The sequence below is a fragment of the Callorhinus ursinus genome, unplaced genomic scaffold (genome assembly GCF_003265705.2).
Source record: "Callorhinus ursinus isolate GAN/ISIS: 27379988/994484 unplaced genomic scaffold, GSC_fseal_2.0 scaffold14, whole genome shotgun sequence".
In the NCBI taxonomy this organism is placed as follows: Eukaryota; Metazoa; Chordata; class Mammalia; order Carnivora; family Otariidae; genus Callorhinus; species Callorhinus ursinus.
This window is the reverse complement of record NW_027397076.1, coordinates 25,601,949-25,620,984: the sequence shown is the minus strand read 5'-3', so window position 1 is coordinate 25,620,984 and position 19,036 is coordinate 25,601,949. Positions and strand designations below refer to the sequence as shown.

Genomic DNA, 19,036 nt, shown 5'->3' with positions numbered 1-19,036 from the left:
CTAGTTGTATCATTTTATTTTTTTAATTAAAAAATTATTTATTTTAGAGAGAGAGAGAGTGAGCATGAGCACGAGGGGGAGAGGGAGAGAGAATCTCAAGCAGACTGCGAGCTAAGTGTGGAGCCGATGTGGGGCCTGATCTCAGGACCCTGAGGTCATGACCTGAGCTAAAACCAAGAGTCAGACGCTTAACTGACTGCGCCACCTAGGTGCCCCTAGTTGTATCATTTTAAAAAACACATACGATCAAATAAATTATTTGCCTAAAATATTCAATGGTTTCTTACTGCATTTATTAATCCTTTTGTTTGTTATTTCCACAAATATGCATAGAGCATCTCTGTTGTGCTACACACTATGATAAAGTAGCAAAATAAAAAATTCCCTGCCCTCACATAATTTATAATCTAGTAAAAAAGATAATAAACAGAGTCTATAGGATGTTGGTAGGAAAAAGAAAATAAAAGGGTCATGGAAGGGCTCTCAAATAAAGTGTTATTTGAGCAAAGACCTAAAGGAAGGGAGTTTAAAAAAATGGGAATGTCTCAGGAAAAGGCATAGCAGCTGCAAATGTCCCTTATTGGGAGGGGAGTATATTTGTTGAAAGAGTAGGCAAGGAGGTCACTGTGGCAGAACTGGACAGGTTAAAGAGAAAGACAGATAGGGAATAGATTGAGAAAAGTGTGGTTGTAGGGCTTGGGAAGGGTAGTCCCGAAAGCCTTGTCAACCATTTTGAAGTCTTTGGTTTTTACTCTGAGTGGACACCAAATGACTAGAGGATTTTTGAGTAGAGAGGTGACATGATCATTCTAAGAGCAGTGAAATGGACCATTGAATAAGACTGGGAGGGAGGGAAGAAATAAAATTATTCCTGTTCTTCCAAAAATCTAGGCAAGAGAATTGTGGCCTGGATAATAATGGTGTTAGAGAGAATGGCTGGATTTTGGTTATACCTTGATGACAGAACTAACAAATTTGCTATTGGACTGAATGTGGGGTGGGAGATTAAGAAAGGGGTCAAGAATGACTCCAAGGTTAACCTGAGTAAAAGAAAGAGTTGTGATTTACTGAGAAGATGAGAAGATGGCTGCTGGTGGTAGTTTAGACTGGTGGTGCTGGCGTTTGGGGTGGAGGGATTGCCTTGTAATGTTTGAGGTGCCAAAGTGTCCAAATAAAGATACTGAGTTGGCTCTTGAACGCATGAACTCTCTCAGCAGAGAGGACCCAGTAGGTGATCTAAATTTGGAAATGCTCGGTTTATAGATGATATTTAAATCCATGAGATCAGATGAGACTGAACTCAGGGACTGAATATGGAGAAGAAATTCAAAAACCAGTCCTAAGAATTTCATATTTTAGAGATCAACATGATGAGGAGAAACAATAAGAAGAGGTTGAATATACAGGAGATTTTGCCAATGATGGACAGTCAGTTATAGATTATTGAGTCAAAATCTGAGAAGTTATAGGAGATGTAGTTAGGTTAGGAAATATGTTCAGCTGTATGGGATGATATTCAGAAATGAGGTATGACCTGGTATTTGCCTCCTCTAGTTACTAGCATGAACAAGGGTGCAAAGCATGGAATGTTTAGTTCTGCTGGTTGCTTAGGCAGATTGTTGAAGCTACAAGGCTTGGGTAGGTGGTGGGGGAGTGGGTTCTGGGGATCTTGCCAGGAGCACACAGAGCTCTGGATAACATAACATTACATAACAGCATCGAGTCCAGAATCCACAATCTGGTCACAACCTAGTTCTTTAAACACATACCAGTCACAGCAAACTTCTGGTGATTCAGCAAATCAACCATCTTTGTTTTCTTTGTGCTATCACATAGGCTCTGTCTTCTGCCCTACCCCTCTCTATTTGATAAGATCTTATATGCCTTCAAGAACCTGATGAAATGGCAACTCCCCTGTGTAGACTTTCTTAACTTCAGAAAGAATTAGATGCCGTCTTCTGGGCACCATATTGTATTGCTATAGCAGACCTCTCTTGCAGGAGATCTTATATACTCTGACTGTGGGACCAACCAGCTTTAAATTAACATCATAATAGTTAACATTCAGTGGGGCTAAATGTACAATTGCTTTTTTTTTTTTAATTTTTATTCTCTCATCTTTTCCAGTACTTTCCCTATGCCATACTATTGCCAGATCTTCCCTCTGTCCCTCCCTCCCTTCCCTCCTTTGCTCCCACTCTCTCTCCTTTTTCTTTTGTTCAACACACATGTATAGGTCACTTCTTAAATTAGTGATTTTATGTTATGTTATATGCTTATGCCAAACAAAATGAAATCCGACAAAATTGCTCACAGGAATTTACAGGCTAATGAAGGAGGAAAAGACATATTAGCAATTACAGCTTTTAACATTTCATAATTTAGTCCTTACCTTCCTCTTCTACCATAGGAATAACTGATTTTAGCCAAAATTGTTATGCCCATTATTATTTAAGATATCAGACTCCCTACCTCACCCCCTCCCCACACGAAGCACCTGCAATCATGCCACCTGCACTGTATTTGAAAGCTTGCAACATAGTCCTACCATTCCTTAAAATTTTGTCAACTCACACCTTCCTGAAGCCTTCTTTATAGCTGCAACGTATGGTGATCTCTCCCCCCTGTAGCTTTTACTATTTCACTCATTTGACACTTGGCGTCTGCAACTCGCTGTTTTGTCAAAGGCGTGTTCTCTCTCCTCAATTACATTTTTCAGCTACTTTGGAATTAGGATCATGTTTGCAAATACACAGCATAATTTATTATGCATAATAGATATTTAATGCATCTCTACCAAAATGATAACCTCAAACTAAACACAAATTAGTGCATACATTTTTATTCCATTTGTATAAAGCACAAAAAGTCAAAAGCATTTTTTTTTCTGTTAGAAGTCAAGACAGTGATTATCATTTAGGATAAAAGTAGTAATTGTATGTTAACAAGAGGGAGCTACCATAGTGTTGATTTTTAGTGTGTTTTGTATGTAAAAATTCATCAAGCTCTTTCTATATATGCATACTTTTCTGTATGTATAATATAAAAGTTAAAATTTTTAAAAAGATAACATCCTAAACTTATTTCTTATCAAATTTATTTCACAGCAAAACATTCATCAGTGTAAAATAGAAAAATGGATAAAATGTAAGTTTCCATTATACCTTATCATGTAAAGATTCTTCCAGATTCTTTCTGAAAGCTTCTGATTCTTGAATTAAAACATTCTAAAGAAAATAAAAAAATAAAGAATTAATTAACAAAACAGAAAATAATTAAATATGTAGATTAATTTTTTTATTGCTCAAGAATCTTCTTTGATTCCTTCCTTGGTGTATCTATTTCTTGGTTTCCGTGGAAACCAAATTTAAATAGAATCTTTAAACATGATACCTTAACATTTAGAAAAATACATAATTTAAATGGGAAATGTTATTTTATAACACTTGGATTGACGAAGGGAATAAACATTATCTTTTAAGTTATTTATGTTTTCCTCTTCTCAGTCTTTTAAAATTTGAAATAATAAGGTTACTCTTAAAATGAGAAGAAGTGAGTAACAGTGAAATATTAGCCAAAGGTGTTATAGATAAAGAATTCAGATGAACTCATTTTTATTACCTGAAGAAAAAAATAAAAGATCAGATCATATTTTTGAAAAGTTTAATTTCTGGACTTTGATTTCAAATACAGAATAATTAATTTCTAATAATGGCTAAATTATTAGAGAAATAAAAATGAAATTTTAACTATTTACAAAACTCTTACATCTCATGACATATGAAAATAAGTTGTATCATAGGTATATTTTTTTAAATTTTGTCATGAACATATTACTGTTGTAAAAGCTTTATACTTTTTTATATTTACTACAAAGCATGACTTAAAATAATGTATTCTTTTCTAATTTAATTTTAGTAAAATTAAACTAAGTGTGTAGCAATCGGCAAAATGGTCATGCGTTTGGAATTGAATGGGAAGAAGGCCCGCCTTATCACTTTGTAATGGGTAAATTAATCAGCCTACTTTAACAATTTCATGCAAACATTTTTCCTATGTTGTATGGATCAGGGGAAAATGTCTAGCTTAAGTAATGATGGGTATTCAATCTAAATTTCCAAAATGATTTGTCTACCTGGGTTTTAGCCCCTACCTTTGTTTATACTCTGGAATTGGCAACCAGCTCACATAACTTGTGCTGGTCTGGTGGCTGCCAACTATCAATGAGACATATAAAATTGTGAATGATATTGCACACTGTAAAGAAGCACTTTTTTTTTTTGAAACAATGCCGCTGAAATGATTGCATTCCTAAACTCTGTACTGGGATTAACGCTAGTTCTACTGGTAATATAAATTTACTCACATTCTGGCTTTTAGAGTAGTTGTAGATTTAGTTACTTGAAACATTTGATTAGTTCAATGCAAGGAGACTTCCCACATACCCCAAAATATTGATTTTTGTCTTATCACTCTTTTTTGCACACCAGGTGAAGGATAACTAAAATATTTTCATCACAAAACACATTTTAATGCATTTATCTATATGATTATGCTAATAAGCATTTGTTATTCATTTAAAAAATTTATCTTACACATGTTTACAGAACTACTTGTTCACTTCTAAGAATAAACCACATACACCTAAGGAAAATACATGGATGGTCTGATCAGGGCAGTAAATGCAGCAGGGTATAAAACAACCATGATCATGAGCACACTGCTAAATATTCATGCGAGTCTACTCTCCTGTCATTTTACCTTCTCTTCTAGAGCAGCCATTCTCTCCTTTAAATGTAGCTGTAAGCGCTCATTGGATTCAGTCAGAAGTCTGTCCACAGTATCAGACAATCTTTTGTTGTGCTCCTCATTCATTTTCTCTCTTTGCCTAGCCTTACATTCAAGACAAAATAAATAAACTTGACATAAAAGTCATTTACACAAGTATTTTATATTTTTCTGGCTTTAAAACTGATTTCATTTTATGTCTGGTGTGATTAAATTGGCAGAAACTTTTTTCCTTTTAGATGCAGAAAGCATATTCATAAGATTGTAAATAGAACCCATAATCAAGAAATACAGTCATTTCTTACATGCCCATAAACTGATGATCGAGGGGAGTGGTACTTAATATACATACTCTTTGAAGTTCTTGATTTTTCTCTTCAAGTTGACCTTCTAGATGTCTCATACGTTCTTCAATGTTTCCATGTCTCTCTTCGGCCTGTTGAGAAATATGAAAAATGTACCTGACATGTAAGATTTGGTTAACACTTTTCCTCTAAATAAATTGAAATAAAATGTAAAGCAAGCTACTACCAACCGCAAATGTAATTTTCAAAAAATAAACTTTCTTTAAACAGGCAGCTGAACAGCATTGCTTGAAATGTGTCAGCTACAAAGGCCTGTTACATCCAAGCATCAGCAAAACATTGGACTTATTTATGAGCAATGAAATCAGCCAAATGTAACATGCAGACTGTGCATGGTTTGAACACAAACCTGCCATTGTCCAATCTTAAGCTCCTGAAGCACTGAACTGCACAGATGGTTGATTATCAATAAATAAAAGTAACATAATTTTTATAAATGAAAAGAAAAACTTAGATGGATTCTATTTAGCAATAGAAAGTAAAGTCCAGTAGGACTACCTTCCTACGTATGGAGATCATTTCTTGTAGTTTAGCTTCCATAACATATTGATAATCATCAGATGAGGTAGAAGAGGTTGGATCAGACTAACAAGTCAAGGAAAAGGAGAGGGACAAAATTGAAAAATCAGAACTAAAGACACTGACACTGAACAGAACATAGCACAGAATGCTTAAAAGAAAAATGTGACAACAGATTTAATACTTTAATATGACGGAATTTTATATGAAAAGAGCTACACTGGTATCTGGTGAACATGATGCAGTCAATGGTTATAAATGGAAAACAATGATATGCCCAAATAAAAGGCTACCAACCTAAGGTATGGAAGGTTAGTGATGGCAATGAAAGACTACTACAGAATGAATTAAAGCAACTCTGAAAGAGTCATGTAAAAATTGGAATTATGGGAAACCAAACACTAGAATATGTCTCTGATAGATTGTTAAAAGTTTTGTATTTTGGCTTGTTTATCATATTACTTAAGAATAATGGAAACAATGTATCTCAGTGTTGAAGTGTATGCTAAGGCAATGACCCGGGTGAAATAAATTTGTAAGAAAATTTATTACAAACCTAACACTGTAGAAATCAAGAAAAAGCTAAGCCAGGGGAAATCATTATTATGGGTGTTCTCCAGTTTAAGGAGGATTGAGTTTCCTCAGCAACAGCAACAAACTTACAAAATGACTTCTTGTCTCTGAACACACAGTATGACTCTAGGTCTAGAACCTTAGCACCTGTTCTCAGATATAGCCTTAATTTGAAATTTTAAATGAAAGTGATTAAAAGTCCTCAAATTACCAAGATGACAATATACTGTGAGGACAAGAGAACTTATTTAGGAACTCTCCTGAATGACACTAGGAACCACTCCCAAACTGTTTCTGTGTTATTTGTTGCTATGGAAACAAAATAGTGCCCTAACGTGAGCAGGCAGCATGGTGCCTGGGTGAGCTAGTATTTGCCCCGCGCCAGGGTTAGTTACATGTCTTGGAGGTGACGGTCAGGTTACCAAAGACACAGAGTGTTAACACATGTGACACTGCTGATAGCTGAATTGTATTAGTATGTTATGCACAGATTACATGTAAAGTCAAAGCAACATTTTAATCATAATTACAAGTTAAGTAATTATAACATCAAAATTATCCTATGTCAGATCTAGAAGATTGAACTCCAGAGCATATTCTATTATATTTTATAAGTTTATTCTAAAACAGTGAAACTTACTTTATGCAAATATAGGACTATATATAAATATGGCATGCAGTACCTGAAAAGAAATAGTAGCCTATTCATGTATTGGCTCATATGCATATGTACTATTTTATGCAACAAATTCCAACTAATCTACAAAATAAAGTTTTATCATTTAACTGGTGTACTTATACAAATTACAATTCAACATTTACATTTTGTAAGATTTTCCTTTTGACAGTCTTGTTTCATAAATGGGAAAGTAATGAAGAAATAACAAATGACCGATTTGTCTCTCCAAATTTCCAAGCAAAAGAAACACAGAAAGCTACCATAGTTCCCAAATGCCATAAAATGATTTTCTAATATCACTTAAAACCTAGAATTCAAATAAGAATACAGTAAATGGGACAAAATGTTGTTGAAATTAAATAATCTAAATTCATTAAGATATCTGTAATCTTTCAAAAGTACATTTTAACAGGCAGTTGGTGGTATAAAAATTAATCAGGTGACTGATTCAACATAGTCAACGCATGAACATTTCAATTTCCAAAACTGTCTCTTCAAAAGTTTTCATCCTAACTACTGAAAACATACTAAACATTGTGAAAATTCACTTCAGAGATTGAACAAGAATTCTGTCAAGTTTAAATTACTTTGTTACTGTTGGTATTTTTATTGGTACTAAAAATGAATGAAATACCTTATGGAATTCAAGATGAATTATGTCCTTGCTGAGGGAATATGCATTTTAATTAAAGAAGTAAACATCATAAATAAAAAAACTGGGAGCCTAAAGTCTTTATTGGTTAATTTTGTGTATACTTGCCAAAGCCAAATTATACCTTTTATCCATAGCCATTAATCAATACTTCTGACTTTCTAAGCCTTAAATGAGCTTTACCTACCTATCTACAAACACACACATACACAAAACATAATCTTGTCAGAGAATAAATTCAGACATCATTTCTATACAAAAACTGGTATCAATTTTTAACTACTATTGATTTATGTTCATCTTAGCTTTGTGAAGACTGCAGTTTAAGTAATTAATGTAAATACAAGAACAATCTGCTATTTTTTGTATTTCTTGATGGGATATAGAGTTTATCTTGATTTCACTCTTTAATGTGATACAGGAATATTTCAAATGAGTTAAAGTTTTAGAGGCAATTACACATAGAAGTGGCTTTGAGAAAAGCATGAGTATATTTAGAAATGGAAAAGAAATAAAAGTTAAAAGAGGGGAGGACCAAAGAGAAGAAAAAAGAACAGGTAGCAGATAATAAAAGCAGAAAAAAATATATAGGCCAAATAAAATGTCTGAAAATTATTTAGGATGTCATTCATAATATAGGAGAGGGAAGCTTAGCTTTAAGCTAAGCAGAATCTTTTTGCTTTAGTGTCAAAAATATTAAGAAGTAGAAAAAAATTATGATGATCCATAATAGTGATATACTAAAAATGTAACTGGCAGTGAAAAAATAAATAAGTAAAGCAGGTTCTAGAGGCAGTCCCTAAAGGCCTGTGAACTGAGAAGAAAAAGTGCAAGATCATTATAGTCATAAAACTTGGGAAAACAAATGAAAGAGTAACATTTCAATAAAAATGTTATAAGCAGAGGGAGTGTGTTGAGGATGAAACCTCATCATTGACAAATGTGAATTAAATATATCAATAATCTAGAAACTCTATAGTTGAAATAATGGTGTTTATATTACATAGAGTCAGCCTGAAGAGAAAGTGGTAAAAAAGAGAAGCAGAGTGAAGGATAAAACTCTACTGAAAAAGGAGAAAATCGAAAGGATTCAGATGAAGTGAAATTTTAGCAACATCTTATGAGGTAGAAGTAAACTGAGGAAATTATTTTGGGTACACGAATGAATATATGAATCAAAAATAAATAAATAAGTGAATAAATAAATAAGAGCCCCAGAGAAAAATGGAGGGCAGAAAAGATAAGGCACATATTTCAAGTTATTTCTTTTTAATTTTTTTATTATGTTATGTTAATCACCATACATTACACCATTAGTTTTTGATGTAGTGTTCCATGATTCATTGTTATATTCTAAGTTAAGGAATCTTAGGCATGTATAATTTGAAGCCTTGTAAGTCAAGTATTAATGTTTTATTTTTTTTTAAAGATTTTATTTATTTATTTGACGGAGAGACACAGCGAGAGAGAGGGAACACAAGCAGGGGGATTGGGAGAGAGAGAAGCAGGCTTCCCGCCGAGCAGGGAGCCCGATGCAGGGCTAGTTCCCAGGACCCTGGGATCATAACCTGAGCCGAAGGCAGATGCTTAATGACTGAGCCACCCAGGTGCCCCAAGTATTAATGTTTTAAAGTATGTTTCATCCTCAGTCTATCAGAGGTTAGTTTGGAGCAATTATTTGGTGAATTTTAAATTGTGTTACTTTGAGAGAGATTCCAGATTTTCTTGTATTTTACTCTGGATAATATGATTATTTTACACTAAAATTTTACAAGAGCTATTTTTATTATTAGCCACTCACCAAGCCCCTGAAAAGAGTTCAATAACTCTTTATAGAAGTTCATGTTCCTCAAATGGAAAGCCTAAGTGTGTGTGTGTGTGTGTGTGTGTGTGTGTGTGTGTGTGTGTGTGTACATCCACACATGAGTAATTTAAAATGTGCTTTCCAAAAAAATAGAATACTACTACTATATTTGCACATTTTTATATAATTTAGAGACTATTTCTCAAATTAAATGATAAATTTATCTTCATCTTATAAATCACACATCTCTCAAATTGCCAGAAGGGTTTATGGTATGTCTATGACTACAGAAGGATACAGATTGTAACATTACCCTAATCACACTAATATTTTATTCAGCTAGTTATTCCAATACTCTGTAGACAACCAACTATTCCAATACTTCCTAAACCCTGCTCTGCTTTGCAAATGTTTGCCTTTTCACTACCTGATTAATTACCCTATTTTAATCAGGAGGCATCAGTCTACTGTTCCTCTTTAATCATTTACTTTTTCAGGAAAGTAAACATGTGTACCTGCTTTTATATTGCTAATATCAATTGTATTGGATAATCCTGAATGCCAGAATTTGTAACTTGCAGTTCACATATCTGTCTTACCCATCTATTATAGTGGGACGGAAAACTTAGCACATAGCAAAGAGTGCATGAATATCTAAAATGTGTGAAAATTTGGGGGCACCTGGGTAGCTCAGTCAGTTAAGTGGCCAGCTCTTGGTTTTGGCTCAGATCATGATCTCATGGTCTTGAGATTGAGCCCCATGTCAGGCTCTATGCTAAACTGAACATGGAGCCTAGGATTCGCTCTCTTCTTCCTGTGCCCCTCACCCCTGCTCTCTCTCTCTCAAATAAATAAATAACAATTTTTAAAATGTCTGTACATTTTTGAACTGATATTAAAAGTAAAACATGCTTTTAGTGAGCAAATCTAAACTTGCATTGTAGTGATATAGACATACACTTGGAAGCAATGTCCATTTCCATTTGACTGTGAAAGGTCAGAATAGTCATTTTAACATTATAATGGTTGCAAAATTCTAAAATATGCAGACAATTGCAGACTCTAACAGCCATAACATGGCAAATAATTTTGAACATCCCTCAGATTATTTTTGAATTTAATTGGTTCAGGAGAAATTGTAACTATTAAAATCACCTTCTGACTAATGACTTTAGAATTTAGACTTCTACAAATCTAACCTCCAATTTCTAACAAATTTTTTCATACTCTAGTCAGAATGCAATCAACTGCTTATGATATTTCCTACGTTTTTAATGCCAATTTATATTAAGCTTATTCAATTATCATGGCTTATCTATATACATATTAAATATCGTTATTTATTTATATTTGGTGATTATTCTAATGTGCAAATATTATCATGGAAAATTAACTATAACGATGTGAAATTTTGTATTTACTACTGTTTAAATAGGCAGAGGTATCATCACATGCACATGTATATCACTCATGGTAGCGTTAAATAAGATATATAATATGAAACATTCATCGAATCAACAAAACCAATATGGTAGATTAAATAAACTTAAATTTAATAAAACCTAAAGAAAATCTATAGATTCCATTTGGTTTACTAGTCATTTCTATAAGTATATCTAGGTTGACTGTCTTATCGCAGTACCTTTGTCAAGGCTGCAATTCTCTGAGCCAGTTCAGCCTCTACTTCAGGTAAGGTCTCAGCTTTTCTCATAGTCTGCTGCAACTTTTGCTCAGCCAGCTCAAGACGCTCTTGTAACTGTCTGTTTTTCTCTTCCATCTGAAATAGGGATGGAAAAAGAGACGCTTACAGAGTCACTGTGAGGATAACAAACACCAGCCCCTAGGGGCTTTGGGTTTCAGCCATTATTCTAGACTTAAAATCAGCCAGTACTACCATACCTGCTATGCAAAGGGATGATTGTATTCGTATTTTCATATCTTACTTAAGCACATTCCTAATAAAATTTAGCACATTAAAAAATAGAAAAGCTCTTACCAATGGCAGCAAAAAGAAAAAAAAAGTTACTAGTGAGTATAAACCTGGACAAATGGATTATAACTCAATACTAAGACTTCAGATGTACCATGACAGCATAATATTGAAAATTATAGTATTAACCGGAGTGAGAGAGGGAATGTAGTACAATGGTTAAGGGTCCAGGCTCTAGAGATAGGTTTGACAAAACTTTTTTCTCTGAAAGACCAGAAAATAAATATTTTAGGCTTTGTGTATTATATAGTCTCTGTTCCAACTACTCAGTTCTACTATTGCAGCACAAAATCAGTCACAGACTGCTAAATAAATGGCTATGGTTTATTTGTAAAACAGAGCCATAGTTTCGGCACACGGGCCATAGTCTGTCCACTCCTGCTCTAGAGTCAAATAGACTTAGGCCTCTGTTAATGACTGGCAATTACCAGATGTGTGACCTTGGAAAAGGTTTCATGTCTCTGAACCTTAGTGCCTCAGTATAATTGTGCTTACTTCACAGGTGATGATTAGATTTAAGTGAGGTAATACATGTTAACTGTTTAGCAGTTTCTGGCTCATGTCTAGATCCAAAGTAAATGTTAAAAGTAATTATTTTTATAATTATTAAGACAAATTTATAAATTATATGCTGAAAATCACATCTGTCTAGTCAGTTTTATTCTAAATTTTAGACAATGGTTTGATTGCCAATACCATATTTTATTTACTCCATGTTTTGTGAGAATGATTAGAATGCACATGGGCCAGAACAAAACCAAGATAGAGATACTCAACCTGCCGTAGGATGGCCTCTTTATTTGCTAACTCATTTTCTAGTTTATCATTCATGTCATGTATGGAGGTAGATTCTCTCTGAGCACTGAGGTAACGCTTCTCAAGGGTTGTGATTCTTTCTTCCATATCTTCCTTCTGTGCCATGGCCTACAATTAAAATAAGAAATTAATTAAAATCAGATTCTCAGATAGTTTAATGTACTGTCTTGTTATTTAAATAAAATAGCAAGATTTAAAAGCTATTGTTTTTTTGAAGTAATATTCATTCCTTTCTTTTCAAGGAAGGTATGCAAGATTTCTTGTGAATTTCCCCAATTTATCGTCAGAATTCTTACATCTTGGGTTAATGAAGTTTACCTCTCTGAGAATGCAGTGGAGTACATGAAACTACCTATTGTAGAACTGGCATTCTTAGAAAAGAAGTGACAGCTAAATTAGCTTGTTATATAGTAAAGATAAGTACAATTATGGGTAGAGTTGTAAACCATAAAGGTGAAATGGTGGCTACTGTTCCAAAATGCATAGCAATCTTTAAGGATAACCAATATCATCAGTATTTTCAACTTCAGATATAAGTAAAAGTAACTCAACAGTTAAAAAAAGAGGCCAAAAAAAAAAAAAAGTAAATTTGCGTCATATTCACAAATGAATCGACCAACTGACTTTGGAACTTAACCGTTTTCCTTGTCATATATATTCTAAATAAAAAAAGAATTTAAAGAACTCAATGAACACAAAACTCTAGGGAAAAATAAACTATCAGTTCAAATGGAGAAAACCTTGGCATTAATGATATTCTTTTTTTTTTTTTAAAAGATTTTATTTATTTATTTCAGAGAGAGAGAGAATGAGAGACAGAAAGCACGAGGGGGAAGGGGGTCAGAGGGAGAAGCAGACTCCCCGCCGAGCAGGGAGCCCGATGTGGGACTCGATCCCGGGACTCCAGGATCATGACCTGAGCCGAAGGCAGTCGCTTAACCAACTGAGCCACCCAGGCACCCGCATTAATGATATTCTAAACAATAATTTTTAAACCATCTAAATTCAAAGATAATATGGAGATAATCTTATCTTCCTAACAGCTTACATGAAAATTTATTAGTAGGTGGATAACCTACTTTTTAAAAAAGATATTAATTTTTTTTTTAGTACATCCCAGAAAAAGCACCTTTACTAAACAGAAAACAAAACATTTGTCAGGAATCTGACCAAATACACAAAGCAGCAGGGTAAGATTCCTGAGAGAAAAGAGAGACTCCCAATGGAACATAAATAGATCCCCCTCAAAGTACATAATATTTCACAGGAGTGTGTACATATATATGTAATATGTCAAAAGAAATTTGGTTTCTACCCCAAGAAGTTATTCAGAAATAATAAATCAATCTCTTATCTGAGAATGGGGAAGTGCAGAGGCTTCAGCCACGTTACTAAGCCGGCGTGCACCCCGCTCCCGCACACACTTCCCCTCTCTACACAATACACTTGCTGGGAGGGTGCTGAGGCGGGCCCTTCTCTCTGCCCCAGCCCCTAGCCCCAGCAGATCCAGTGTTTGTAGAAGAGCGAACCAGGGGAGGCAGGTCTCTGTGGGGCCCCCAGAGCCCAGGAGCCGGCAGTAGGCAAGTGGCCGAAGCCCGAGGCCACCTGCCCCCTGCCTGGAAGGGGACCTTGGCCCTGGGGTAAAAGGGAATTGCTTGGGACCCCCAGGAATGGCGTGGCCACACTCCTTGTTTCCAGCAGCAATCCTCATTCTGGGGTCTCCCCAAGGTCCACAAGCTCTTTGTAGTTTGGCCAGTCTGGACTTCTCCTATGGCTTTTGGGAAGAGGGCACAGAGTTTCCAGAGCCACGAGGGCTTGGCCATGTGAACCTGTGTGTTTGCACACATGCACATACACGCACGCATGCTTTAAGAGAGGTCGACAAGTTGAAACGAGTGTTCTGTGTGTTTGCACACATGCACATACACACACGCGTGTGTATGTGTGTTTGCACACACGAGTGTTCTGTGTGTTTGCACACGTGCACATACACACACGCGTGCTTTAAGAGAGGTCGACAAGTTGAAACGAGTGTTCTGCCATGACACGCCCAAATAGTGGTCAGAAGTGAGTGACATGCCTCTGTGGTCAGAAGTGAGCTTCATGGAAAAACTGAGAGTTTTTCCTGAAGGTCAGGAACATGACAGGGATGCCCACCTCACCACTTTTGTTCAACATAGTACTAGAAGTTTGAGCCTCAGCAATCAGACAACAAAAAGAAATAAAATGTATTCAAATTGGCAAAGAAGAAGTCAAACTCTCACTCTTCCCAAATGACATACTTTAAGTGGAAAACCCCAAAGACTTCACCCCAAAATTGCTAGCACTCATACAGCAATTCAGCAACATGGCAGGATATAAAATCAATGCAGAGAAATCAGTGGCATTTCTATACACTAACAATGAGACAGAAGAAAGAGAAATTAAGGAATCGATGCCATTTACAGTTGCACCAAAAACCATAAGATACGTAGGAATAAACCTAACCAAAGAGGCAAAGGATCTGTACTCTAAAAACTACAGAACACTTATTAAAGAAATTGAGGAAGAGGCAAAAAAATGGAAAAACATTCCATGCTCATGGGTTGGAAGAATAAATATTGTGAAAATGTGTATGCTACCCAGAGCAATCTATACAATTCAGTGCAATCCTTATCAAAATACCATCGAAATTTTTACAGAGCTGGAACAAATAATCCTAAAATTTGTATGGAACTAGAAAAAACCCCGAATAGCCAGAGGAATGTTGAAAAAGAAAACCAAAACTGGTGGCATCACAATTTCGGACTTCAAGCTCTATTACAGAGCTGTAACCATCAAGACAGTATGGTACTGGCACAAAAACAGACACATAGATCAATGGAACAGAATAGGAAACCCAGAAATGGACCCTCAACTCTATGGTCAACTAATCTTCAACAAAGCAGGAAAGAATGTCCAATGGAAAAAAGACAGTCTCCTTAACAAATGGTGTCGGGAAAATTGGACAGCCACATGCAGAAGAATGAAACTGGACCATTTTCTTACACCATACACAAAGATAAAATCAAAATGGATGAAAGACCTAAATGTGAGACAGGGATCCATCAAAATCTTAGTGGAGCACACAGGAAGCAACCTCTGTGACCTCAGCCACGGCAACTTTTGTTAGACACGTTTCCAAAAGCAAGGGAAACAAAAGCAAAAATGAACTACTGGGACTTCATCAAGATAAAAAGCTTCTGCACAGCAAAAGAAACAGTCAACAAACCTAAAAGGCAACCTACAGAAAGGGAGAAGATATTCTCAAATGACATATCAAATAAAGGACTAGTATCCAAGATCTATAAAGAACTTCTCAAACTCAACACCCAAAAACCAAACAATCCAGTCAAGAAATGGGCAGAAGACATGAACAGACACTTCTCCAAAGAAGACATACAAATGGCCAACAGACACATGAAAAAAATGCTCAACATCACTTGGCATCAGGGAAATCCAAACCAAAACCACAATGAGATATCACCTCACACCAGTCAGAATAACTAAAATTAACAAGTCAGCAAACAACAAATGTTGGTGAGGATGTGGAGAAAGCGGAACTCTCTTACGCTGTTGGTGGGAATGCAAGCTGGTGCAGCCACTATGGAAAATAGTATGAAGGTTTCTCAAGAAGCTAAAAATAGAGGGCACCTGGGTGGCTCAGTCATCAAGCGTCTGCCTTCGGCTCAGGTCATGATCCCAGGGTCCTGGGATCGAGTTCCACATTGGGGTCCCTGCTTAGTGGGAAGCCTGCTTCTCCCTCTCCCACTCTCCCTGCTTGTGTTCCCTCTCTCACTGTCTCTCCCTCTGTTAAAAAATAAATAAAATCTTAAAAATAAAAAAAATAAAAAGCTAAAAATAGAGCTACCCTATGACTCAGCGATTGCACTACTGGGTATTTACCCCAAAGATACAAATGTAGTGATCTGAAGGGGCACCTGCACCCCAAAGTCCACAATAGCCAAATTATGGAAAGAGCCCAGAAGTCCATCGACAGATGAATGGATAAAGAAGATGTGGTGCATATATACAATGGAATATTACTCAGCCAATAGAAAGGATGAAATCTTACCATACACATCAACATGGACGGAACTGGAGGGTATTATGCTGAGTGAAATAAGTCAATCAGAGAAAGACAATTATCATATAGTTTCATGCCTATGAGGAATATAAGAAACAATGCAGAGGATCATAGGGGAAGGGAGGGGAAAAATGGAATGGGAAGAAATCAGAGAGGAAGACAAACCATGAGACACTCTTTTAACTATGGGAAAGAAACTGAGGGTTGTTGGAGGGGAGGTGGGAAGGGAGATGAGGTAACAGGATGACAGGCATTAAGGAGGGCACGTGATGTGATGAGCACTGGGTGTTATATGCAACTAAGGAATTACTGCATTCTACATCTGAAACTAATGATGTTCTATATGTTGACTAATTGAATTTAAATTAAAAAAAAGGTGAGTTTCATGGGCCTGATGTGGTTTCCTGATAATGTGGGGAGCTTCTTTGCATAAGGAGCCTAAAATTGATGTGATGGTGGTGGCTTCCATGTATTACTATCCACATTTCTTTGATGAGTCTTCCTAATCAGTTCTTTTGGTCCTCTCCTTTAGGACCCAGAGCCAGTCCTGCTATATGCACAGAGCAGATAAATTTTCTTCCATTCTTCCAAAATAAATAGAAGCCCTTGAATGGATAGTCCCTCAATGTCTCAGTCTTCCCTCACCACCAACTGGAAATAACCACAGACACAAATCATTAAGTTCTAGCTCTCAGTTTAGAACAGGTGTTCCACCCTCTCTCAAAGTTTAATCATTATCTGTGCTCAACATTTTATGCCTTTTAGGATCTTGATCACCTTTTTTGTCTTGGATTTTCAAAATGATAGTAGAAGTAAATCCCACAACTACAGCAGAAACAATGAGCAGGCTTTAGATAAGGCTGTACAGACCAGAGGTGGATGGCAGGAGAAAAAGGAATGATTCAAAGAAAGTCAGGAAAAGGAAGATAAATTATCTGCTTGACCACTGACCATAACTGAATTGAAATTATAGAATTTACTAATCTGGTAGAGTGGGTGGGAAGATATGCCATAGTTTTAAAAACAAGTAAGCAAATTAATGTATCAAGTAATTAATAAAATCTTAGAAAAACAAAAAGCTGTACAGCAATAGGAAATACTATCATGGGAAATCACCACTTGGATCAGTTGTGAGAATTACTTACATAGCCATAATAATGGAGATACTAAATGTGATTTTGAGGTAACTGTAGTGGAAGGATGGGTGGGAGAGAAAGGAAGAGAGAGAATAAAAGAGCTAAAATCCTCAGATAATAGCAAGGCACAGATAAGTTTAAATAAGAGAGAAAATAGCACAAGTAACAGCTAAAGGATTGCAGTTAAGACTCTCAGGCAAGTAAGATGGGAAAGTCGGTGGGCACTCTCTATGTACGTGTGTGTTTGTGTGTACGTATTTAGATTTGTACCCTCTTACTATTATTTGACTTTGAAAAATTGTGTATATATAAAAATTAAAAGCAATTAAAAAACAATATTTCTACCATGAAACCCATCATGCTTGCCTGCCCTGCCTACCTACAAATCAGATTTTCTTCTTAGAATCATCCTTCAAATCTTCACCCTAACTCCCCACTTAATAGCCTAACCTGCTATTGGTCTTTTTCCTACTTCCACATTCTCTAACCTGCTGACCAAGAGAAAATACGAAATGCCAGTCTGATCATACTGCTTCTTGGCTTAAATACCTTTATATGTTCACCAACCCCCCCAACCCCCTCCCCCCCTCTTCAGTGAAAATCTGAGCTACAAAGCCTGGAAAACAAATAGCTTCATGACTTAACACTTCTATCTCTATGTACTGGGATGAATAGCATACCCCCCACCCCCTAAAAAAAATTCATGTCCACCTAGAACCTGTGAATGTGACCTTATTTACAAATAGGGTTTTACAGACATAATCAAGTTAAGATGGCATTATATAAGATTAGGGTGGACCTTAAATCCAGTGACTGGTGTTCCTACAAGGAGAGGCAGATTTGGAGACACACAGACATACAGAGGAAAAAGGCAATGTTAAGAGAGAAGCAGACTATAGTTACACTGCTATCAGCCAGGAACACAAGGATTGCCAGCAACCACCAGAAGCTAGAAGAGGCAAAGAAGGATTCTTTGCTAGAGTCTTTAGAGGGCATACGGCCCTGCTGACACCTTGACTTCACACTTGGAGCTTCCAGAACTGTGAAAAAATAAATTACTGTTGTTTTGAGCCACCCAGTTTGTGGTAATCTGTTATAGGAGCCCTAAGAAACTAATGCATTCTTGACTTTATTTCCACCTGGAATGCATTTTTATTACCTTCTTCTGGGTCTACTGACCTTCAAGACCCAACTAAAGATTACTTGGTTATTATATTAATATTAAAGATCAGATGTCTGAAATTCAGTTAATCCATCAATTTGGCAAAAATTACCCAGACTATTTTTTTCAACATTATCTATACATCTCTAGATTTTAGCCAACACAAACAAAAGCTACTATTTAAAAAGCTTGTATTTTAAATTTTGACTTCTTTGATTCTATAATATTATTTTTTAGCCTAATGAGGATAGAGTTTATCATTTTAGAGGATTCTTTCAGAGTACTGTATTCTGTTAATTTCATTTTCATAAAGAATTCTGGGAACATTATGTCGATTTTGTAGCCCAAAAAGAAAATCCTGAATCAAGCCTACATATATAAACTTCTAACTAAATTACAATAGCAATAAATTCAGTTAAAGACATATACAGGTTTCCTGAGAACATG

The 19,036-nt window shown here is 35.8% G+C and overlaps 1 protein-coding gene across 23 annotated transcripts in view; it reads right to left on the bottom strand.

Annotated features, from left to right (window-relative positions):
- PPFIA2 (PTPRF interacting protein alpha 2) overlaps nt 1-19,036 on the bottom strand; it is a 467,388-nt gene that overhangs the window by 92,908 nt on the left and 355,444 nt on the right. For 12 of the 23 annotated variants that reach the window (XM_073900584.1, XM_073900585.1, XM_073900588.1 and 9 more), the window contains 6 exons: nt 12,148-12,294; nt 11,023-11,157; nt 5,652-5,738; nt 5,141-5,224; nt 4,762-4,893; nt 3,165-3,227 (listed from right to left, as the gene is read on the bottom strand). In XM_073900584.1, the coding sequence (XP_073756685.1) occupies nt 3,165-3,227; nt 4,762-4,893; nt 5,141-5,224; nt 5,652-5,738; nt 11,023-11,157; nt 12,148-12,294 (648 nt within the window). The remainder of the gene's footprint in view (nt 1-3,164; nt 3,228-4,761; nt 4,894-5,140; nt 5,225-5,651; nt 5,739-11,022; nt 11,158-12,147; nt 12,295-19,036) is intronic. The other 11 variants (XM_073900592.1, XM_073900594.1, XM_073900602.1 and 8 more) reach the window with 2 other exon arrangements.